We start from the raw sequence: 25,475 nt of genomic DNA, 5'->3' as shown, positions 1-25,475 counted from the left end.
TCAAAATCGGGAAGAATACGAATCTTAGTAAATTTACCCCAATATCTCTGAAGTTTCTTGTTGAGGCGAGACGCCATCATGTCTATTTGAGGATTCCCCAACGACTTGTCACTTCTACAAAAACCTCTTGATGAAGACCCCACTCTCCTGGATGGAGATCGTGTCTGCTGAGGAAGTCTGCTTCCCAGTTGTCCACTCCTGGAATGAAGACTGCTGACAGAGTGCTTGCATGTCTCTCCGCTGAGCAAAGAACTTTCGTGGCCTCGGCCATCACCACTCTGCTCTTTGTTCCGCCCTTGCGGTTTATGCACGCCACTGCTGTTATGTTGTCTGACTGAATCAAGACGGGCAGACCGCAAAGATGTTCCGCTTGCAGAATGCCATTTTAAATGGCCCTTAATTCCAGAATGTTTATGTGCAGACAAGCTTCCTGGCTTGACCATTTTCCCTGAAAATTTCTCCCCTGTGTGACTGCTCCCCAGCCTCGGAGACTTGCAACTGTGGTCACCAGGATCCAATCCTGAATACCGAACCTGCGTCCCTCCAGAAGGTGAGAACTGTGCAGCCACCACAGTAGGGAGATCCTGGTCCTGGAAGATAGGATTATTTTCCGGTGCATGTCCAGGTGAGACCCGGATCACTTGTCCAAAAGGTCTCACTGAAACACCCTGGCATGGAACCTGCCAAACTAAATGGCCTCGTAGGCTCATCTTTCCCAGCAACCGAGTGCATTGAAGAATCGACATTCTTGCCGGTTTCAGAATCTGTTTTACCATGTTCTGTATTTCCAGAGCCTTTTCCACTGGGAGAAAAACTCTCTGTAATTCTGTATCCAGAATCATACCCAGGAACGACAGCCGTGTTGTCGGAACCAACTGTGATTTTGGTAAGTTTAGGAGCCAACCATGTTGTTGCAAAATCGTCAGTGAGAGCGTAACGTTTTTCAGCAATTGCTCCTTGGATCTCGCCTTTATGAGGAGATCGTCCAAGTATGGGATAATTGTGATTCCCTGCTTGCGCAGGAGAACGATCATTTCCGCCATAACCTTGGTGAAAATCCTCGGAGCCGTGGATAGACCAAACAGCAACGTCTGAAATTGGTAATGACAATCCTGAACAGCAAACCTCAGGTAAGCCTGATGTGGAGGATATATGGGGTTGTGTAAGTAGGCATCCTTTATGTCGACCGACACCATAAAATCCCCCTCCTCCAGAATGGAGATCACTGCTCGGAGAGATTCCATCTTGAATTTGAATTTTTTTAGAAAGAAATTGAGGGATTTTAGGTTCAGAATCGCTCTGACTGAGCCATCCGGCTTCGGGACAATGAACAGGTTCGAATAAAAGCCTTTCCCCTGTTGGGACGGGGGTACCGTGACAATGACTTGATTTTGACACAGCTTTAGTATTGCAGCGCATACTACCTCCCTTTCTGGAAGAGAAGCTGGCAAGGCCGATTTGAAAAAAATTGGTGAGGGGGCACGACTTGAAACTCTAATTTGTACCCTTGGGTTACTATTTCTAATATCCAAGGATCCAGGGCCGAGTGAACCCAGACCTGACTGAAGAGTTTGAGACGTGCCCTCACTGGTGCAGACTCCCGCAGAGGAGCCCCAGCGTCATGAGGTGGATTTGGTAGAAGCCGGGGAGGACTTCTGTTCTTGGGAACTTGCCACAGCCTGTGACCTTTTTCCCCTTCCTCTCGCAGCAAGGAAGGAGGACCCTCGTCCTTTTTTGTATTTATTGGGCCGAAAGGACTGCATCTGATAGTGGGGCGTTTTCTTTAGTTGCGCAGGAACATAAGGTAAAAATTATGACTTACCCGCGGTAGCTGTGGATACCAGGTCAGAGAGGCCGTCACCAAACAAGATACTACCGTTAAACGGTAGAGACTCCATAGTCTTCTTAGAGTCAGCATCAGCATTCCATTGATGAATCCACAATGCCCTCCTAGCAGAGACTGCCATGGCATTGGCCCCTGATCCCAAAAGGCTAATATCCCTTGCAGCTTCTTTTAAATATGCTGCAGCGTCCCTGATATGACCCAGAGTCAAAAGCACGCTATCCCTGTCCAGGGTATCTATTTCAGATGACAAGTTACCTACCCACTTTTCAATAGCGCTACTCACCCATGCCGAAGCAACGGCAGGCCTGAACAGCGAACCTGTAGTGACATAAATGGATTTTAGTGTATTATCCTGCTTACGATCCGCAGGATCCTTCAGGGCTGCTGTGTCAGGAGACGGGAGCGCTACCTTTTTGGACAGACGCGATAGAGTTTTGTCCACCGTGGGGGTTGACTCCCACTTTTCCCTATCCCCAGAGGGGAACGGATATGCCACCGGAATTCTTTTGGGAACCTGTACCTTCTTGTCAGGATTTTCCCACGCCTTTTGAAAAAGAGCGTTCAGTTCATGAGAGGGAGAAAACGTTACCTCAGGTTTCTTTCCTTTAAACATACAGACCCTTGTATCAGGAACAGCAGGGTCCTCCGTTATATGTAATACATCTTTTATCGCCACAATCATGTACTGAATGCTCTTAGCCAGTTTAGGGTTCAATCTGGCATCACTATAGTCGTCACTGGAATCAGAGTCCGTGTCGGTATCTGTTATCTGGGAAAATGGACGTTTCTGTGACCCCGAAGGGGTCTGAGTTTGGGACAATGCATCCTCCATGGATTTTCTCCATGTCTGGTTCTTAAACTCAGATTTATCCAATCTCTTAGTCAACCGAGCCACATTTGCATTCAAAACACTCAACATATTTACCCAAATCAGCCGTCGACGGTCACTCCCACCGCCTTTTCTGTCCCCACTCCAGTCTCCTCCTGGGAAGAGCACTCAGCCTCAGACATGTCAACACACGCGTACCAACACCCAATCCACACTGGGGCTATAGGGGACAGACACACAGCAAAGCCTGTTAGAGAAACACAGAGGGAGTTTTGCCAGCTCACAACCCAGAGCCTATCCCGGTTCTGAAGCATGTAATATACTGCCCAGACCTGTTAGTGCTTTTAAATTCAATAAAATAGCACCAAATCACTTGTGCCCCCCCCCCCCCCCGTTTTGCACCCTGTTACTTGTACAGTAGTGTGGGAGGCCAGGCTCAGCATCTCTGCAGCTGTGAAGAGAAAATGGCGCTGGTCAGAGCTGTGAGGGCTAAGCCAAGCCCCCTTAATGGCACGCTTCAGTCCCGCTTATTTTCATATATTTATACTGGTGGGGGTCTGTATTTAGTGCCCAGGCACTGTATACACTTGTGCCAGTCGCTATTGAGGTTTTATGCTACCCATGGCGCCCCCCCTGAGCCCTGCACCCTGCAGTGCCGTTTTGTAAGCGGGAGCATGGCGCACAGTGCAGCCGCTGCGTGGTACCTCAAAAGCCGTCACTGAAATCTTCTGCCATCACTGAAGTCTTCTGATTGTCTTCCACTCACCCGGCTTCTGACTTCTGGCTCTGCAAGGGGGGTGATGGCGCGCCTCTTTTTCAAAGTCTTAAAGTGCCCATGTCTCCTGCGGATCCCGTCTATACCCCATGGTTCTTGAAGCATCCCCAGCATCCTCTAGGACGTATGAGAAAAGGTTTAGTCCTTGGAAAGAGGATTGAGGGCACACCATGTGTCAAAGAGAGATGCTTCTCTTATGTGTTTGGAGAGAGCGTTGGATATAGGGCAGATGCAAGAGTTTTTCTGGGGGGTGGATTTATCTAAGAATGGATCCAAAACTGCGTTAAAATCCCATACCAGAAATACATATCCTGCTCTGTGTTTTTGGAGAGCTGTAAAGAAGGATTTAAAAAATCATTGTTGGCCCGTATTGGGTGCGTATATATTAGCTATAGTCACCTCAGGATGCCCCAGCCTACCAGTCAAAATGATATACCTCCCATCTGTGTCAACATGAACTGAGCTTTGAGTAAAGGGGAGTTTATTGCTTATCAAGAGGGCAACTTCATTGTGTTTGGAACTGCTTAAGGAGTACAACACAGTGGAGAAATGTTTGGAAGGTAAAGTAGGGTGTCCAGGATTTTTAAAATGTGTTTCCTGAAGTAGGACTATGGGGTGTACTCAATAAGAGTCAGAAGCTGCCGTCTTGCTGGCAGCTTCCAAATGATTGAGGCCGGAGTGGGTTCCGACCTATTCATTATCGGCAGCTTTTTTTCCGACAAGTAGGGAGATCCGACTTGTCGGAATACATGCGGATCGGCGGCTTCAGCCGCCAAGCCGCATGTACTGTCGGAAGCGGGGCCAAACCCGACAGGTTTTAGCCCCATTTCTCTGACGTCCTAGTGGATGCTGGGAACTCCGTAAGGACCATGGGGAATAGACGGGCTCCGCAGGAGACTGGGCACTCTAAAAGAAAGATTAGGTACTATCTGGTGTGCACTGGCTCCTCCCTCTATGCCCCTCCTCCAGACCTCAGTTAGGGAAATTGTGCCCGGAAGAGCTGACACTACAAGGAAAGGATTTGGAATCCAGGGTAAGACTCATACCAGCCACACCAATCACACCGTATAACTTGTGATAACCATACCCAGTTAACAGAAAGCAAAATGTAAATGGAACAGAGAATAGTGCTTGGTGAAGACGGAAGCAGCCTGGGTGTATTCTGGTGACTCCCAATCACCTGAATGACTAATAGACAACAGATATTTGTTGAATACACCGTTGGCGCTCCCACCCTTAGAACAAAAGTCACGTGATAGTCTTGATGGATAGTCCCAAAATGAATCCTATGTTTCACTTGAAAAATTCTTCTTTCTAGATGTTAGTTCTTCTCCCAAAATTAATTCAAGATTTTTCCTTGTGCGGAGATATTCGTCATAGAAACCCACTTTTGAATTAATTTTGGGAGAAGAACTAACATCTAGAAAGAAGAATTTTTCAAGTGAAACATAGGATTCATTTTGGGACTATCCATCAAGACTATCACGTGACTTTTGTTCTAAGGGTGGGAGCGCCAACGGTGTATTCAACAAATACCCAGTTAACAGTATGAACAACAACTGAGCCTCAATCAACAGATGGCTCATAACAATAACCCTTTAGTAAGCAATAACTATATACACGTATTGCAGAAGAAGTCCGCACTTGGGACGGGCACCCAGCATCCACTACGGACTACGAGAAATAGAATTACCGGTGAGTAAATTCTTATTTTCTCTGACGTCCTAGTGGATGCTGGGGACTCCGTAAGGACCATGGGGATTATACCAAAGCTCACAAACGGGCGGGAGAGTGCGGACGACTCTGCAGCACCGAATGAGCAAACTCAAGGTCCTCCTCAGCCAGGGTATCAAACTTGTAGAACTTAGCAAATGTGTTTGAACCCGACCAAGTAGCAGCTCGGCAAAGCTGTAAAGCCGAGACCCCTCGGGCAGCCGCCCAAGAAGAGCCCACCTTCCTTGTGGAATGGGCTTTTACTGATTTTGGATGCGGCAATCCAGCCGCAGAGTGAGCCAGCTGAATTGTGCTACAGATCCAGCGAGCAATAGTCTGCTTCGAAGCAGGAGCGCCAACCTTGTTGGCTGCATACAGAATAAACAGCGAGTCAGACTTTCTGACTCCCGCCGTTCTGGAAACATAAATTTTCAAAGCCCGGACTACGTCCAGCAACTTGGAATCCTCCAAGTCCCTAGTAGCCGCAGGCACCACAATAGGTTGGTTCAAATGAAACGATGATACCACCTTAGGGAGAAATTGGGGACGAGTCCTCAATTCTGCCCTGTCCATATGGAAGATCAGATAGGGGCTTTTACATGACAAAGCCGCCAATTCCGACACACGCCTAGCCGAAGCTAAGGCCAATAGCATGACCAGTTTCCACGTGAGATATTTTAGCTACACGGTCTTAAGTGGCTCAAACCAGTGGGATTTCAGGAAATCCAACACAACGCTAAGATCCCAAGGTGCCACTGGTGGCACAAAAGGAGGCTGAATATGCAGCACTCCCTTTACAAACGTCTGAACCTCAGGCAGTGAAGCCAGTTCTTTTTGAAAGAAAATGGATAGGGCCGAGATCTGAACCTTTATGGACCCTAATTTGAGGCCCATAGTCACACCTGACTGTAGGAAATGCAGAAAACGACCCAACTGGAAGTCCTCTGTAGGGGCCTTCCTGGCCTCACACCAAGCAACACATTTCCGCCATATGCGGTGATAATGCTTTGCTGTCACATCCTTCCTAGCTCTTATCAGCGTAGGAATTACTTCATCTGGTATACCCTTTTCCGCTAGGATCCGGCGTTCAACCGCCATGCCGTCAAACGCAGCCGCGGTAAGTCTTGGAACAGACAGGGCCCCTGCTGCAACAGGTCCTGTCTGAGAGGCAGAGGCCATGGGTCCTCTGTGACCATCTCTTGAAGTTCTGGGTACCAAGTCCTTCTTGGCCAATCCGGAACAATGAGTATCGTTCTCACTCCTCTTTTTCTTACGATTCTCAGTACCTTGCGTATGAGAGGAAGAGGAGGAAACACATATACCGACTGGAACACCCACGGAGTTACCAGTGCGTCCACAGCTATCGCCTGAGGGTCCCTTGACCTGGCGCAATATTTTTTAGCTTTTTGTTTAGGCGGGATGCCATCATGTCCACCTGTGGCCGTTCCCACCGATTTGCAATCTGCTCGAAGACTTCTTGATGAAGTCCCCACTCTCCCGGGTGGAGGTCGTGCCTGCTGAGGAAGTCTGCGTCCCAGTTGTCCACTCCCGGAATAAACACTGCTGACAGTGCTTGTACGTGATTCTCCGCCCAACGAAGAATCCTTGTGGCTTCCGCCATCGCCACCCTGCTTCTTGTGCCGCCCTGTCGGTTTACATGGGCGACTGCCGTGATGTTGTCTGACTGAATCAGCACTGGTTGGTCTCGAAGCAGGGGCTCCGCTTGACTCAGGGCGTTGTATATGGCCCTTAATTCCAGTATGTTTATGTGCAGACGAGTCTCCTGACTTGACCACAGCCCCTGGAAGTTTCTTCCCTGAGTGACTGCCCCCCATACGCGGAGGCTTGCATCCGTGGTCACCAGGACCCAGTCCTGTATGCCAAACCTGCGGCCCTCGAGAAGATGAGCACTCTGCAGCCACCACAGAAGAGACACCCTGGCCCTCGGGGACAGAGCGATCAGCCGATGCATCTGAAGATGCGATCCGGACCACTTGTCCAACAGATCCCACTGAAAGATCCTGGCATGGAACCTGCCGAAAGGAATGGCTTTGTATGACGCTACCATCTTTCCCAGGACTCGCGTGCAGTGATGCACCGACACCTGCTTTGGTTTCAGGAGATCCCTGACCATGGTCACTAACTCCTGAGCCTTCTCCTCCGGGAGAAATACCTTCTTCTGTTCTGTGTCCAGAATCATGCCCAGGAAGGGCAGACGCATCGTAGGAATCAGCTGCGACTTTGGAATATTCAGAATCCAGCCGTGCCGTAGCAACACTTCCTGAGAGTGCGCTACGCTGACCAACAACTGCTCTCTGGACCTCGCCTTTATGAGGAGATCGTCCAAGTACGGGATAACTGTAACTCCTTGCTTCCGGAGAAGTACCATCATCTCCGCCATTACCTTGGTAAAGACTCTCGGTGCCGTGGATAGACCAAACGGCAACGTCTGGAATTGGTAATGACAGTCCTGTACCACAAACCTGAGGTACTCCTGGTGAGGCGGATAAATGGGGACATGCAAGTACGCATCCTTGATGTCCAGAGATACCATAAAATCCCCCTCTTCCAGGCTGGCAATGACCGCTCTGAGCGATTCCATTTTGAACCTGAACTTTTTCATGTAAATGTTCAAGGATTTTAAATTTAGAATGGGTCTTACCGAACCGTTCGGTTTCGGTACCACAAACAGTGTGGAATAGTAACCCCTTCCCTGCTGAAGGGGGGGGTACCATTATTATCACTTGCTGGAGGTACAGCTTGTGAATAGCCGTCAGGACTATCTCCCTCCCCGTGGGAGAAGCTGGCAAGGCGGATTTTAGGTAACGGTGAGGGGGCGTCACTTCGAATTCCAGCTTGTATCCCTGAGATACAATTTGTATAGCCCAAGGATCCACTTGTGAGCGAACCCACTGGTTGCAGAAATTTCGGAGACACGCCCCCACCGCTCCTGTCTCCGCCTGTGGAGCCCCAGCGTCATGCGGTGGACTTAGTGAAAGCAGGGGAGGACTTTTGTTCCTGGGAACTGGCTGCATGGTGCAGCTTCTTTCCTCTACCCCTGCCTCTGGCAAGAAAGGATGCACCTCTGACTCTCTTGCTTTTTTGAGAACGAAAGGACTGCATTTGGTAATACGGTGCTTTCTTAGGCTGTGAGGAAACCTGTGGCAAGAAAGTCGACTTTCCAGCTGTCGCTGTGGATACGAGGTCCGAGAGACCGTCCCCAAACAATTCCTCACCCTTATAAGGCAAAACCTCCATGTGTTTTTTAGAGTCGGCATCCCCTGTCCATTGCCGAGTCCATAAGACCCTCCTGGCAGAAATGGACATTGCATTTATTCGAGAGCCCAGCAGGCAAATGTCCCTCTGGGCATCCCGCATATATAAGACGACGTCTTTAATATGGCTAAGTGGTAGCAATACGGTATCCCTGTCCAGGGTATCCAACCCCTCTGACAGAGTATCTGTCCATGCTGCAACAGCACTGCACATCCAAGCTGAAGCAATAGCCGGTCTCAGTAGAGTACCAGAGTGTGTATACACAGACTTCAAGATACCTTCCTGCTTCCTATCCGCAGGTTCCTTTAGGGCGGCCGTATCCTGAGACGGCAGGGCCACTCTTTTAGATAAGCGCGTCAGGGCCTTGTCAACCCTAGGGGAGGCTTCCCAGCGTAACCTATCCGTTGGCGGGAAAGGGTACGCCATTAGTATTCTCTTGGGAATCACCACTTTCTTATCAGGGGAAGACCACGCTTCTTCACATAACTCATTTAATTCATGTGACGGGGGAAAAGTCACTGGCTGCTTTTTCTCCCCAAACATATTTATCCTCTTGTCAGGGTAATACATTTTTCATTGCAATAATCATGTATCGGATGGCCTTAGTCATTTTGGGCTGTAATAGTGCCTCATCCTCGTCGACGCTGGAGTCGGACTCAGTGTCGACATCTGTGTCAACCAACTGAGATAGTGGGCGTTTTTGAGACGCTGACGGCCTCTGAGGCGCCTGGGCAGGCCCGGGTTGAGAGCCCGGCTGTCCCCCGGCAGCAACATAATCAAATCTCTTATGTAATGAGTTTACATGGTCATTTAAGACCTTCCACATATCCATCCAATCAGGTGTCGGCACTGACACTCAGGGAGGGAGGGCGCAGCTCTCGGTTTGGACGTATTGGCAGGTGATATTTGTGTGACGGATCCTTTATGCATTTCTCCATTTGCCCAAGATACACGGTTTCATCAGAAAGTGATTCAGTGTGCTCAGAAACCAAATTTAAATCCAAAGTGACAAATCTGTATGCAGCAGTAATTACTTATTCACAGGTGAGTATGAACACGTTGCCGCATATAGGATTATAATTCACTATTATCAGGTGTATGCAAACTTCAACAACATACATTTAAAAACATATAGATGTGTGGATTAATACATAATCCAAGGCAACATCGATAGTTTAAATTAATAAATAAACAAAGTTACTAATGACTAAACAATGAACAATAAAACACCTGATAATAGTGGATTGTAATCCTGTATGCAGCAACGATTGAAATGGCTACCACCCCTGATCCCTTGCCTCATGGAAGCCCTCAGCTACGGAGCCAGTGAATGCATACGTTTTGCAGGCTTCAGGGCAATGCTGAAGGAGCATCTGAATCCCCTTGCCAAAATACACAGGGATGATAAGGATAAGTGAGAGAGCTCTATGCACATTATGGTACACCAGACTCGATCGCATAGCAAGTTGACAAAATGTCTGCCACCCGTGACCCCTTTCCCCGTAGAAGCCATCAGCTATGGAGCCAGCGACGGCATAAGTTTTGGAAGTTACACAGCAATTCTGAAAGAGCATCTGAATCCCCTAGTTAAAATACACATGGGTGATAGGGATAAGTGAACACTATGTACATTACGATACACCTGACTCGACCGACCGCATAGCAAACTGACAAAATGGCTGCCACCTGTGATCCCTTGCCACGTGGAAGCTGTCCGCTATGGAGCTAGCGACGGCATAGGTTTTGCAAGTTACAGGTAAATGCTAAAGGAACATCTCATACCCTAGCTACAATACACAGGGGCAATGAGTTCCGTAGAATGATCAATAAAATAGGATCCGCAGGAGACATGGGCAAACTATAAGACTTTGAATGGGTGTGAACTGGCTCCTCCCTCTATGCCCCTCCTCCAGACCTCAGTTAGAAAACTGTGCCCAGGGAGACGGACATTGAGGAAAGAATTTATTGTTTAAACACAGTGAGTGTCATACCAGCTCACACCACTAATATACCGCTAAACTTGGAATTCAATAGAATATCAGCCAATGGCATGAAATACACAGCCACACGCTGAGAAAATATGTAACACAACCAGTGTGTCAACACAACCAATAATAAGACACCGCCTGCCATGGCATGCACAACGTCAGCAACAGCCTGACAGAAAAGAAACACCACAACAGTGTAACCCTAAGCAATAACTGCAGACACAGTACGCACTGGGACGGGCGCCCAGCATCCTCTACGGACTAAGCGAAAAGGATTTACCGGTAGGTATTAAAATCCTATTTTCTCATACGTCCTAGAGGATGCTGGGGACTCCGTAAGGACCATGGGGTTTATACCAAAGCTCCAGACCGGGCGGGAGAGTGCAGACGACTCTGCAGCACCGATTGAGCAACATGAGGTCCCCATCAGCCAGGGTATTAAACTTGTAGAGCTTAACAAAAGTGTTTGAATCCCGACCAAGTATCCGCTCGGCAAAGTTGAACCGCCGAGACTCCTCGGGCAGCCGCCCGAGACAAAAACCCACCTTCCTAGTAGAATGGGTCACCACCGAATTCGGTAGTGGCAATCCAGCCGTAGAACGAGCACGCCAAATCGTATCACAGATCTAGCGTGTAACAGACTGCAGACGCAGTCGCGCCAATCACTCTATCATACCAGCATACCAGACAAACAGAGCCTCTGTTTCCCCAATCTGAGCCAAATTGGCGACATAAATATTCAAATCCCTGACTACATCGAGAGACCTTGAATCAGCCAATACTTAAGTAACCAGAGGCATCAAATAGGCTGGTTTCTGCGAAACACCTAAAACCACTTTGTGCAGAACTATTATCCGAGTTCTCAATCTCACTTCATTCATCTGGAAGATCAAACAGGAGCTCTCGTGAGACCCAGCCGCCACTTCCGACATCTGCCTTGCGGACGCCAAGGGCAAAAACATGACCACTCTCCAAGAGAGAAAATTTTAACACAACCTTTCATAAAGGTTCCCATCATTGTGACACAAGAAAACTCAACACCACGTCAAGGTCCCACGGTGCCAATAGAGCACAAGTGGAGGTTGGATGTGCAGTACTCCTTCCACGAGATCCGAACCTCCGGAAAGGTCGCCAATTCTTTCTTGAAAGAAAATTCATAAGGCCAAAACTGCACTCGAATGGAGCCTAACTTTAGGCCTGCACCCACACCTGTTTGCAAAGAATGGAGAAGAAGGACCCAGCTGAAGCTTCCATAGTAGCCTTCTTGGATTCACACCAAGATACATATTTTCTCCAAACACGGTGGTAATGCTATGCCGTTACTTCCGTTCTAGCCTGCAGAAAAAGTGAAATGAGTTCACTGGGAATACCCTTTCTGGCTAGGATACGGCGTTCAACCACCACGCCGTCAAACACAGCCGCGGTAAGTCTTGATACACGCCTAGATCTTCCTGTAACAGTTCCTCATGTAGAGTAAAAGGCCAGGGATCTTCTAAAAGTAAATCATGAAGAACTGGATACCAAGCCCTCCATGTTTAGACCGGAACAATGAGGATCGCCCGAACCTTTGTTCGTCTTACGTTTATCACCTTCAGAAGATTGTAAATGGAGGGGACACACAGACCGACTGAAAACACCCAAGGTGTCCCGAGGACGTCCACTGCTATAGCTTGAGTGTCCCCTGACCTGGAACAATATCCCTGAGATCTCTCGTTGAAGCGAGACGCCAACATGTCCAATTGAGGCATTCCTCAAAGACTTTTCGCTTCAGTGAAACTTCTCCCGGATGGAGATCGCAACTGCAGATGAATCTATTTTTCAGTCGTCCACAACCGGAACGAAAACAGCTAACATAGCGTTTACCAGTCTTTCCCCCCCGCGGGAAACCTTAAGGCCTCCGCCATCTCCACTTTGCTCCTTGTTTCGCCCTAGCGGCCTACTTACACTACCGCTTCCAAGTCGTCCGACAGAATTAACACGGGCAGATCACGAAGCATATGTTCACTGAAAATAGCTCTTAATTCAAGAAAACTTATTGCAGACAAGCATCCCAGCTTGACCTTTTCCTCTGGAAATACCTTCCTTGCAAAGACTGCTCCCCAGTCTCGGAACTCTGCATGCATGGACACCAAGATCTCCACCTGGATTCCGTACCCTCGTCCCTCTAGGAGGCGAGAACTGAGCAGACAACACAGGAGCGATCTCCTGGCCATTAGGATTACAATCTGGCGCATGTGCAGATGAGACCCGGACCACATTTCCAACTGGCCCCGTGAAAACCACTCTGGCATTTGACCTGCTCACCAAAAAGCCTCTCAGGCCGCACCATCTTCTTCATCAACAGAACGTATTGATGGATTGTCCCTGCCAATCTGACCCTACTCTGGATCCTCAGTCCTTCCACAGGAAAACACAGAACCTCATCCGTTCAGCATCCACTCTGATACCCACCTCCGACATCTGCGTCGATGGGAACAGCAGCCATTCCCTGTGTTGAAGATCAGACAGAGAGAAAACAACGATTTGCGCCACTTGTTTCTTGACCTCGCCTTAATCAGGAGAGCTTCTCAGTACAGAACAACAAAGGCTCTTACTATTGAGAGAAACCCAGCATACTGCCATCTCTGCGGTGAAATGGCAAAGACAAACCTGGATATCAACCCAGGTAAGCTGAATGCGGAGAAAAACGCAATTAAACCCTTTTCCATCCTTCATGTTTCCGTTTTTTTTTTTTTTTTTTTTAGGGATAGCAGGACAATGTCCTGAACCTGACGCAACTCTGGTATGGTGTCGCGTACTACCTCCCCTACCAAAGGGGAATCGGTAAGATCTAATTGAAAAATCCGTGAGGGGAATCATCTGTAAACTCCAGTATGGATTCTATTATTAACTCACAGACCCAAGTCCATTTCCAGACTGATTGAAGAGTATTAGACGAGTTCCCACCGGTGTGGGCTCCAGCGACATGTGGTGGATGTGATAGACACAGAAACGACATCCACTTCTGCGAACCTAACAAGGCTGCAGAACTCTTACCTTTTCACCTTCCCCTATCTTCACAGAAAAGGAAAAAAGAATGGTAACGAAACGGTTAAAATGACTGCATCCCCCAACAGAATGCATCACCAACCTTTGCGAGGGAATCTAACTCACGAAGGTAGACCTCCCAGTGGTATCCGCCGAGATCGACTTAACTGAGACATCCCCAAACGGCGGTACACCGTCCCAGGGGAAAAACTCCAGTTTCTCTCGAAGTTAGTCTCAGCATTTCCTCCTGCAGTCACACAGCAACCTGCCACAGTGTTATAGAGAAGAAACAACCTAAGAAACATCCCTTCTCTCTGTAGGGTAATTCTATCGGATGCCCTTCCTAATACAAACACTCCCCCATGTGCATGTAATGCAAATAACTTCAAGGCATAGAAATAAAAGATCACTTCGCTTCCTGTGTACGATCATTTGTGACAGGGCCCCGTGTCGACCTTCACAGTATTCTATCCTCGGCGGGAAAGGAATAAACATTCGGACTCCTTGAGAGGATCTGAGACCAACTCGCCACGGCCGACCTAGAGCTTTATCAACAGAGCGACCAGCACATGAAAGGAAATACTGTTAGTTCAGCATTCAGTAGAAATCGTATTATGAATCTACCTATTGTAATACACACATATCCTAACTATATATATATATATATATATATATATATATATATATATATATATATATATATATATATATATATACATACACACATATACAGACAGACAGAGGTGGTGATCTGGCACAGCCACATATTGCAGTCATAGCCTGGGTGCCCTCACAGAGAATGAACGAATAGCAAGCTGGTGGTGCGGCACTCCAAGGATTTTGACACTGACAGTAGGTAGATGTTTATATGACTGCCCAGCCCCCCCCCCTGCACCCTTGCAAAGCCAATGGCGCGCAGCGTGGCCGCTGGTTTACACTGGCGGGGGATCGTATACGGTGCCCAGGCACCTAATATGCATCTCCTCCAGCAGATTAGACCTCAGTAACTTGCTGCCCAGGGAGCTCGCCCCCAGCGCCCTGCACCCTGTGAGTGCCGTTGGTGTGTGGGAGCATGGAGCGCAGCACGACCGCCGAGCTGTACCTCCATTACTGGTCTTCTGCCATCACTGCAGTCTTCTGTTCTTCACATACTCACCCGGCTTCTTTCTTCTGTGAGGGGGGTGACGGCGCGGCTCCGGGAACAAGCAGCTAGGCGAACCAAGTGATCGAACCCTCTGGAGCTAATGGTGTCCAGTAGCCTAAGAAGCAGAGCCCTTGAACTAAGCAGAAGTAGGTCTGACTTCTCTCTCCTCAGTCCCACGATGCAGGGAGCCTGTATCCAGCAGGTCTTTCTGAAAATAAAAAACCTAACAATAAAGTCTTTAAGAGAAACTCAGTAGAGCTCCCCTAGTGTGTGCCCAGTCACTCCTGGGCACAAAGTCTAACTTAGGTCTGGAGGAGGGGCATAGAGGGAGGAGTCAGTTCACACCCATTCAAAGTCTTATAGCGTGCCCATGTCTCCTGCGGATCCCGTCTATACCCCTTTGTCCTTACGGAGTCCCCAGCATCCTCTAGGACGTATGAGAAATATAGTGTATACAGACGCAAAACAAGGAGTTTAAGCTACAGTATAGTATGGCCCATTGAAGTCAAGGATACAGTACAGTTCAGTACGTGAACAGCCAAGTCCCGTAGCCAATAGGGCATAATATAAAACCAATGGCAAGAGATCACTGCTTACAGTACATTTAGACATGAGCTTGTGTATCTGTCATGAGGTGTGCGCATGCCTTTTTTCCCCTGACACTTTACTTATTTTTTTTTTCTATTGTAATATACTGTACTGTAACTTTACATTTAATAGAAATACTGTATGCACATAGGTATTACATGAATCAGGGTAATGCTGCAGGAGCGCCTCATTACGCTATCTAAAATACACCACGACTATGGGTGGGGATACAGTAAGCGAGCCCTGTCACCATACGCTGTCTGCTGTACTATAGAGTACAGCAGATTTGCGTTCGGGATGCATTTGTATGCTTGTAATTAATTTTATTTTTACTGTACATTTAGTGTATACGGTATACAGTACCTCTAATACACATTTCCTGTATAAAAGACTGTACAGTCCTGTTCAGTATTGTACATGGAGCATTTTCTTTACTGATCCATTTATTTAATTTTTATTCTTCACACTACACTGAACCTTCAGTGCACCCCCGGTGCACCTCTTTTTTTCTTTTCATCATGTGCTGTTTGGGGCCTAGTTTTTAAAACTGTCATCCTGTCTGTAACTGCAGTGCCACTCCTAGATGGGCCAGGTGTTTGTGCCGCACACTTGTGTCGCTTAGCTTGGCCATACAGTGACCTCGGTGCAACCTTTAGGCCTAAAAACAATATTGTGAGGTGTTCAGAATAGACTGGAAATGAATGTTATTGAGGTTAATAATACCAATAATTCAAGCAAGGGGTCCCCCCCCCCAGCCACCCAAGGGCCAGGGGTGAAGCCCGAGGCTGTCCCCCCCCATCCAAGGGCTGCGGATGGGAGGCTGATAGCCTTGAGTAAAATGACAGAATATTGTTTTTTCCAGTAGTACTACAAGTCCCAGCAAGCCTCCCCCGCAAGCTGGTACTTGGAGAACCACAAGTACCAGCATGCGGGAGAAAAACGGGCCCGCTGGAACCTGTAGTACTACTGGAAAAAAATACCCAAATAAAAACAGGAGACACACCTTGACAAGTACAACTTTATTACACACTGCCGACACACATACTTACCTATGTTGACACGCCGACTGTCACAGTCTCCGACGATCCGAGGTACCTGTGAAAAAAATTAGACTCACCTCAATCCAGTGTCCGGGAGATAATCCACGTACTTGTTAAAAAAAAAAAACACGAACACCCGTACTATGCCGGACTGAAAGGGGTCCCATGTTTACACATCAGACCCCTTTCCCCGAATGCCGGGACACCACGTGACTCCTGTCACTGAGGTCCCTTCAGCCAATCAGGAAGCGCTACTTCCGTGGCGCTCACCTGATTGGCTGTGCGCGTGTGACCTCAGACAGCGCATCGCAAAGCCTCTCCCATTACTTTCAATGGTGGGAACTTTGCCGTCAGTGGTGGGGTTACCCGCGGTCAGCCGCTGACCGGCGGGTGACCCCATCGCTAGCCGCAAAGTTCCCACCATTGAATATAATGGAGAGGCTTTGCGATGCGCTGTCAGCTCAGACGCGCACAGAGCCAATCAGCAGAGTGCAAGGACGTTGCGCTCGCTGATTGGCTTACGAGACCTTTCAGTGACAGCTGTCACGGGGGGGTTTCTCTGCATTCGTGGAAAGGGGTCCCATGTGTCAACATGGGACCCCTTTCAGTCCGTGTGGTACGGGTGTCCGGTTTGTTTTTTTGACAAGTTCGTGGATTTACCTCTGGACCATGGATGAGGTGAGTGTATTTATCTTTTCTTTTCAGGTACCCCTGGATTCTACTTGGAGAAGAGGACCGATGTCGGCGTGTGAACATAGGTAAGTATGTGTGTGTCGACGTATGAAATAAAGTTTTACTTGTCACGGTGTCGGTCTCCTGTTTTTATTTGGGTATTTTTTCCCCAGTAGAACTACAGGTACCAGCGGGCCCGTTTTTCTCCCGCATGCTGGTACTTGTGGTTCTCCAAGTACCAGCTTGCGGGGGAGGCTTGCTGGGACTTGTAGTACTACTGGAAACAATATTCTGTCATTTTACTCAAGGCTATCAGCCTCCCATCCGCAGCCCTTGGATGGGGGGGGACAGCCTCGGGCTTCACCCCTGGCCCTTGGGTGGCTGGGGGACCCCTTGATTGAAGGGGTCCCCACTCCCCCAGGGTACCCCGGCCAGGGGTGACTAGTTGGATATTTAATGCCACGGCCGCAGGGCGCTGTATAAAAGTGACCCCCGGCTGTGGCATTATCTGTCCAGCTAGTGGAGCCCGATGCTGGTGTATAAAATACGGGGGACCCCTACTCTTTTTGTCCCCCGTATTTTTTGCACCAGCATCAGGCGCAGAGCCCGGTGCTGGTTTTAAAAATACGGGGGAACCCCTGTCAATTTTCCCCCCGCATTTTTAGAACCAGGACCAGCTCGAAGAGCCCGAGGCTGGTTATGCTTTGGAGGGGGGACCCCACGCCATTTTTTTCAGGGATTTTACCATTCCATCCAAAAAAAAATAAAAAAATATTATTTTTAAAAATATATAAATAATACTTGTGCCTCCAAAAAAGACAAACCAAGTACCTAATCCCTTCTAATATAAATAGATATGATATTACCAAGAAAAAAAAACACAAAAAAAAACATGTTTTAATTTTTTTTTATTAGTTTCACCCTATAAAGTGTGGCGGATTGAAAATGACGAATTTACTGTCTAAAAGCACTGTTGTCGAATTTCCAAACTTCCATTGAATAGACTTTGGTCGAATTGCAGCATGTGTATCATTGCAAAAAAGTCGAATTTGTCAAAAGTCGAATTTCAAAAAGTCGAATTTTGAAAGTCCGTTTTTTTGTCGGAAAGTACTGAATTGCATTGTCGAATTTTTTTTTTGGGGCGAAAAATTCCCGAAATTCGACAATTTCGGGAATTCGACCGCAATTGCATATACCCCATAGTATTGTACTGTTCATTAAGCTAAAAAATAAATTTACAGTATTACAATGCTGTCCAAACATTACTTGTACAGTATTAAAACAATACTCACTCTGGTGGTGTGCGTTCCCAATTGATACCTTTCTCTTCCATGAATTTGGCTGAGGCAGAGTGATTCGGATCATTGTCTTGGAATATCCTGTGATGAGATGGGTAATATTGACTCACGAATGGCACTATACATCCCTGTACTATTTTTTTCTTGAAATAGCTTTTCCATGATCCCAACAGAAATAAAAAAAAGTTGTTTATTATTATGCAACTCATTTTATTGTGAATTTACATGTATTGTACAGTATAGCATGCATTTTTACAGAACACAGGCACAGAATAAATAGGATTTTAGTACCCATCGTTAAATCCTTTTCTCGTAGTCCGTAGAGGATGCTGGCGGTCCACATTAGTACCATGGGGTATAGACGGGTCCACCAGGAGCCACTGGCACTTTAAGAGTTTGTGCTGGCTCCTCCCTCTATGCCCCTCCTACCAGACTCAGTCTAGAAACTGTGCACGAGGAGATGACATACTTTGAGAGAAGGACTTAACACAGATAGTGGTGAGATTCATACCAGCTCACACATACAAGGCACGTCAAGCCAACGAGCTTGAACTACTCAGCAACTGCTGAAACATTACTTACCAAGTAACAATGCAGTACCCAATTAAAATGAAGTTGTACTGAACCAAAAAACATTTGCAGGAAACGAAACACTGGACGGGCACCCAGCATCCTCTATGGACTACGAGAAAAGGATTTACCCGTAGGTACCAAAATTCTATTTTCTCTTACGTCCTAGAGGATGCTGGGGTCCACATTAGTACCATGGGGATGTACCAAAGCTCCCAGAACGGGAGGGATAGCGCGGAGGCTCCTGCAGCACTGATTGACTGAACTTCAGATCATCAGAGGCCAAAGTATCAAACTTGTAAAACTTTGCAAACGTGTTCGACCCAGACCAAGTTGCAGCTCGGCAAAGTTGTAGTGCTGAGACACCGCGGGCAGTCACCCAGGAAGACCCCACCTTACGAGTAGAGTGGGCCTTAACAGATTTAGGACACAGCAGTCCTGCCGTAGAAAAAGCATGCTGGATAGTGAACCTGATCCAGTGTGAAAAATCGTCTGCTTAGAAGCAGGACACCCAATTTTCTTGGGATCACACAGGACAGAGAGCCCGACTTTCTGTGACAAGAAGTTCTCTTCACATATATCTTCAGAGCCCTTACGACATCCAAGGACTTAGATGTAATTGAGGAGTCAGTAGCCACTGGCACCACAATGGGTTGGTTGACATGGAATGCCGACACAACCTTCGGAAGAAACTGAAGTGTCCGGAGCTCAGCTCTATCTTCGTGGAAGATCAAGTATGTGCTTTTATAGGATAAAGCCCCTAGCTCGGACACACGTCTAGCAGAATCTAAGGCCAACAACGTGACCACCTTCCACGTAAGAAATTTGACCTCTACCTCCTGTAGAGGTTCAAACCAATCTGACTGGAGGAACTGCAACACCACGTTAAGGTCTCAAGGCGCCATAGGCGGTACAAAGGGAGGTTGGATATGCAGAACTCCCTTCAAAAAGGTCTGAACCTCAGGGAGGGCAGCCAATTCCTCCTCTTCCAGACCTGAGTTTACCTCCCTGAGAGACTCCATCTTGAACTTGAACTCCTTTAGGAAGGGGTTCAATGATTTTAAGTTCAGAATGGGCCTGACCGAACCATCCAGTTTCGGTAAAACGAAAAGGTTTGAATAGTAACCTTTGGTAAGCATGTGAGGTGGCACTGGCACGATGACCTGTGCCTCCACCAGCTTTTGGACAGCATCTTGTAGTACCGTGCTGTTGGTAAGCCTGACTTGAAAAAGCGATAAGGGAGACTTTGAAATTCCAGCCTGTATCCCTGAGTCACAATATCTACCACCCAGGGATCCAGGCTGGACGATACCCAGCCATGACTGAAGAGTTTGAGTCTCGCTCCCACTGGCCCCACCACCGGGGCGTGCAGTGCACTGTCATGCGGAGCACTTTGGTGTACCCAAAGCAGGCTTTTGTTCCTGGGAACCTGCAGTAGCAGGTTTCTTGGACTTAATCCGACCTCCCCTAAAGAAGGTATTGGATGTTCTGGCCTTTCTAGGCTTGTTAGGCCGAAAGGACTGCGGTGCAGCTGAAGAAAAGGATTTCTTCGGAGCAGGTGCTGCTGAGGGAAGAAACGGAGACTTACCCGCTGTAGCGGATTTCCACATGCCTAGAGCTTCCCCAAAGAGAGCCTGACCTATATAGGGTAGGGACTCCACACTCCTTCTGGATTCTGCATCGGCCGACCACTGGCGCAGCCACAGTTCCCGATGAGCTGAAACAGACATGGAAGAAATTACCGCTGCCATGGAACCCAGGTCTTTCATGGATTCTACCATAAAACCTGCAGAATCATGTATGTTGCGTAAATACAATGCAACGTCATCCCTATCTATCGTATCCAAATCCTCAAGCAAGGTTGCCGACCACTTCACTATTGCTTTTGAAATCCATGCACTAGCAATAGTGGCACGTAATATGGACCCAGAAGCAGTATGCATTGACTTAAGTGTATTATCAATCTTCCTATCTGCCGCCTCCTATAAGGCGGTAGATTCCGGAACAGGAAGAACCACCTTTTTTGAGAGTCTGGACACAGATGCGTCAATCGGAGGGTTTTCCCACCTTTTCCTATCCTCCTCAGGGAAAGGAAAGGCTACCAGAACCTTCTTAGGGATCTTAAACTTTTCAGGGTTTACCCATGCCTTTTCAAAAATAGCATTCAACTCCTTTGACGCAGGGAAGGTTAGCGAGGCTTTTTTATTTTCAGTGAAAAAAAGCCTCCTCAACCTGCTCAGGTGTGGTATCATAGACATTTAACACATCCCTGATAGCCTCTATCAACAATTGCACCCCCTTGCAAGAGATGCGGACCCCTGTAACACATCCCCATCACCATCTATAGTGTCAGAATTGGTATCCGTGTCGTCTTGTGTGACATGCACAAGCGCACGTTTGTGGGGGTATATAGCGGGTTGTCCTGAGGTACCAGACACGGGCCATACAGACATAGAGCTCTGTAATACCTGGGTTGCAGATTCATTACTAGCAACCCTGTCAGAAATCTGAGAAATCCAAGTTTTGATTGAGGAAAACCACTCTGGTTCCCTTGCTGGTATCTGTGCTAAACCAGTGCTAACCTGTTTACATGGAATAGGATCATCCTGGGAGGATAAATCCTCTGCAGCATATGACACAGTATCCCTGGACATAGCTAAAGGAGACCACCAGACACTACACACACACAGGTGGGGCAGACCGAGTCCCCCCCAAGAAAGGCAAGAGAGAGACCGATCGGAGCCAACCCACAACACAGCGCTTATAGTAAAAGGCAACCCCTTACCAGCACAGACTGTGTCCCTTAATAGGAGACCGTTGTTTTGCAGCCTCCCCTCCCTTCTACAACCCCCTGGTACCATGTACAGTCAGTAGAGCTGCTGTGGAGGGACCTGATCTTCCATCCAGTGCTGTGCAGGCAGGAAAATAGCGCTGGAACATTGCTGGGTCTGCTCTGAGAAGCTCTGCCCCCTTAATGGCGCTGTCTTCCCGCTCTTCAGATGATTATACTGACCTGAGGAAAGTTGCTGGCCGAGATCCCCGGACCCCGACAGGCTTGCTGACCAGTGTGGGGGGTAAACGCTGGCCCAGGGTGCCCCTCACAGCGCCTCACTATGTGCCTCTGGTACCATCCCAGGAGCACAGTTAATACCGCGCTCCCGCCCCATTGCCGCCATCTTCATACCGGCCCCCGCTTGCTAGGTGACTAACACCACTTTTTTCAGCTCTGTAAGGGGTTGGCGGCATGCTGCTGGGGTGAGTGGTTCCCCTGTGGCGGAGACCGATCAGACCCCTCTGGAGCTCAGTGTCCAGTCAGCGGAGTCAGTGGCTCAGACCCTGCAGGGCGGACACTGCTCCCCCCCTTTGTACCACGCTGCAGGCAGGCTGTTGCCAACAGCCTCCTGTAAAAAAAAAAAAAAAACAAAACACCTCAATTTTTTTTTTCTATAAGAAAAGCTCTCCTAGCTGTGACTGGCTCCTCAGGGCACATATTCTAAACTGAGTCTGGTAGGAGGGGCATAGAGGGAGGAGCCAGCCCACACTCTAACACATCCTCTAGGACGTAAGAGAAAAGTACAGTACCATCAAAATATAATAGGGGACCAGCTCCTAATCGTGATATGCCTCCCCATACATGGACCTTCAATAGATGCTTTGGGCGTGGCTTTTAATGAGATATGGTGATGTTTCCGGGAGAACCTCTCAAGAGCAACAGACAATTCATCTGTTAAAATGACATTGTGAAATGTTTCACCACTCTCAATCCATCGCCATGCCTGTTCAACGCTCTTTTCTTTATTCACATCTGTTATCATGGGAGATATCCTGTGAAGAGACAAAAATAATCATATACAGTAATGAAATAGATTACAGTATATACAGTGGACTGTATGTACAGTATGTACAGCATACTGTAAATATACTGTATGAATGATACAGTATATATACACACACATTACAGTATATACAGTACTGAATCAGGATAAAAGAGCAGCTCAGTCACAGCCTGGAAACCACTTTGCAAAGCTGTTTCTTCGTAATCAGACTTGCTGTGTGGATTGTCTCTGGCCTTTGAAAAATCTCCTGCTCTCTGTGTTCCTGCTGTTGAAATTTTCTGCTGGCCTCACTTGTTCCAGCTGGTTTCTGCAGTTTCTCCATACAGTATTTGATCAGTAATGCTTTTATTTACTGTTTTCATTTATTTATATATTTAAATTAATATCCTTACTGTACATGTGTATTTTAGCTAGGGTATTGTGATGCTCCTTCAGCATTGCCCTGTAGCCTGCAAAACCTATGCCGTCACTCGCTCCATAGCTGACGGCTGCCATGAGGCGGTGGGACTCAGGTGGTGGCCATTTTGTCAGTTTGCTATGCGTCGGTCAAGACCGGTGTATCGTTATGTGCATAGAGCTCGCTTAGCCCTATCGCCTGTGTAATTTATCTTGGGTATTCAGACGCTCCTTTAGCTTTGCCCTGTAGTGTGCAAAACCTATGCTGTTGCTCGCTCCATAGCTGATGGCTACCACGAGGTGGGGGGACTCGGGCAGTGCCCATTTTGGCAACTTGCTATGCGATCGAGTCCAGTGTATCGTAATGTGCACAGAGCTCGCTTATCCCTATCACCCCTGTGTATTTTATCTAGGGTATTGTGACGCTCCTTCAGCATTTCCCTGTAGACTGCAAAACCTATGCCGTCGCTTGCTCCATAGCTGAGGGCTGCCACAAGGTGGGGGTTCATGGGCAGCAGCCATTTTGTCAGTTTGTTATGCATCGGTCGAGTCCGGTGTATCGTTATGTGCATAGAGCGCGCTTATTCCTATCGCCCCTGTATATTTTAGCTACGGTATTCAGGCGCTCCTTCAACAATGCCCTGTAGACTGCAAAACCTATGCCGTCGCTCGCGCCATAGCCGAGGGCTGCCACGAGGCAGGGGGTCACGGGCGGCAGTGATTTTGTGAACCTGCTCCTGTGTGTAGACTAGCAGAATGAGACACTTGTACTGTACTGTACATCCTTGCCCTGATTGATGCAAAACCTATATTACAGTATGCCCCTGTTATGAAACCCCCTCAACCAAAAATATTTTGAGGATTCAGGCGCCTTTTGGTTTCAGTATACAGCACCCCACCCAAAATGACCCTCTCAAAGAGGGACAGCATGCTCTGTTCCTGGACTTCTATATTAATGTACTGTATTATTGCTATCACCTGTGGTGAAACACCATTCCTATCAAATAACTACAGTACTGTAGTTCAACACAGGTGATGGCAATCATACTGTACACTAAAATTTAAGTCCAGTAACAGAGCATTCTGTCCCTCCTGGAGAGGGTCATGTTAGGAGGCACAGTACAGTATGCTGTAGTACAGGGATAATACTGTATTTGCACTTTACTGTTGTGCACTTTATTTGAAAATGTACAGTTGTTTATTTTAACCATATTGTGCTTTACATGTTTTATTACTGTATTGTTTTTTTTAGACAAAAGAAAAAAAAGTGACAATGCAGACTACAAGATTCTATGAAAGTGCCAAAACCCATCCATCAATGGCACACAGACTGGCTGCATCAGCCCCACAAATGCTGAAAACTGCCAAGAAGGTTCAAAAAGAAAATGTGGTGAAACCACGAAAAAATGCATAGCAAAGAATAATGTTTTGGGGGCAGATATGTGGATTGCCAAACTATTTAATTGTTCCATCTTTTGCAGATCAGGATGTTCAGCCAATGAACATGGAAACACCGTTGCTAAAGGCTATGACAAACACGCTAAATCAGGAAGTTTACTTTTTGGACCATGTTGCCACCCCTGGACAAGACATAGCACATTCGCCATGAAGAAGGTTGGATTTCACAGATGTAAACACCGATGTGACGTACTGCCAGTGTAGCTGTGCTAGTTTAGTAAAGGAGCTAATCAGCAAGGTGACCAATCTGGAGGCAGACCTTGGTGGACAGGTAAGTCACCTTGGTGGACAGGTCAGTCAGCTGCAGACTAAAATTGCTGATCTTAAAGAAGGCATAAAGGAACAGATGGTGGAAGCCTTGAAGAAAGCCATGCAACAAACAAGGGAAGAACGGCAAGATGGAGTTGGCCAGACCATGATTACAATGAACCACCAAGCGGTTCAAGTCAGTGGAGGACTGGATGGACGCGGAGGCCTGGATGGATGCGGCGGCCTGGATGGACATGAAGACCTGGATCGGCATCAAGATAATTTGAGTGTCCATACAATGCTTCCAGTGCTGAACTTGACATTTGATGGTCCAGCAATGGTCAACAATTCAAGTGTGCTGTTGCCAGGAACTCCAATAATGACCAGCACACCTGCTCATAGGCCACTTCACGATACATTCGGTGGCACTCTGACTGATATTCCCCTGGCTGTCCTCTCAAATGCCCTGGACAACAATCTGTACAGAGCTTCACAAGGACAAAAATATGCACATTCTCTTTTTCAGTACCATGTGAGATACGACACGTACTTGACATGGACCAATCACATGAACTTTGATGGTGCCAAGGGGAAAATTCCGCTTCCCAAAAATCTGGTAAATTACATCATGGCAAGGTCTGAATGGCATGTGAGAATTGGTGAACCAGAAATGAAGATACGGGATACCATAAATGCTGTGCCGAGAATGCCTTAGAAGATTCAGGTTGAAGAAACAAGATCATTACCCACCGATCCTCCTAGCTTCAACA

The 25,475-nt window shown here is 47.6% G+C and overlaps 1 protein-coding gene across 2 annotated transcripts in view; it reads right to left on the bottom strand.

The window, feature by feature from the left end:
- The window catches only part of LOC134958018 (uncharacterized), a 123,242-nt gene that overhangs the window by 4,204 nt on the left and 93,563 nt on the right, over window positions 1-25,475 (bottom strand). Inside the window, exon 2 of one of the 2 annotated variants that reach the window (XM_063940324.1) lies at window positions 18,191-18,277. In XM_063940324.1, the coding sequence (XP_063796394.1) occupies window positions 18,191-18,263 (73 nt within the window). In that variant the 5' untranslated portion in view covers window positions 18,264-18,277. Of the gene's footprint in view, window positions 1-18,190; window positions 18,350-25,475 lie in introns of both variants that reach the window. The other variant, XM_063940323.1, reaches the window with a different exon arrangement.

The sequence above is a fragment of the Pseudophryne corroboree genome, chromosome 9 (assembly GCF_028390025.1).
Source record: "Pseudophryne corroboree isolate aPseCor3 chromosome 9, aPseCor3.hap2, whole genome shotgun sequence".
NCBI classification, from domain to species: domain Eukaryota; kingdom Metazoa; phylum Chordata; class Amphibia; order Anura; family Myobatrachidae; genus Pseudophryne; species Pseudophryne corroboree.
This window is presented reverse-complemented; position numbering and strand designations above follow the sequence as displayed.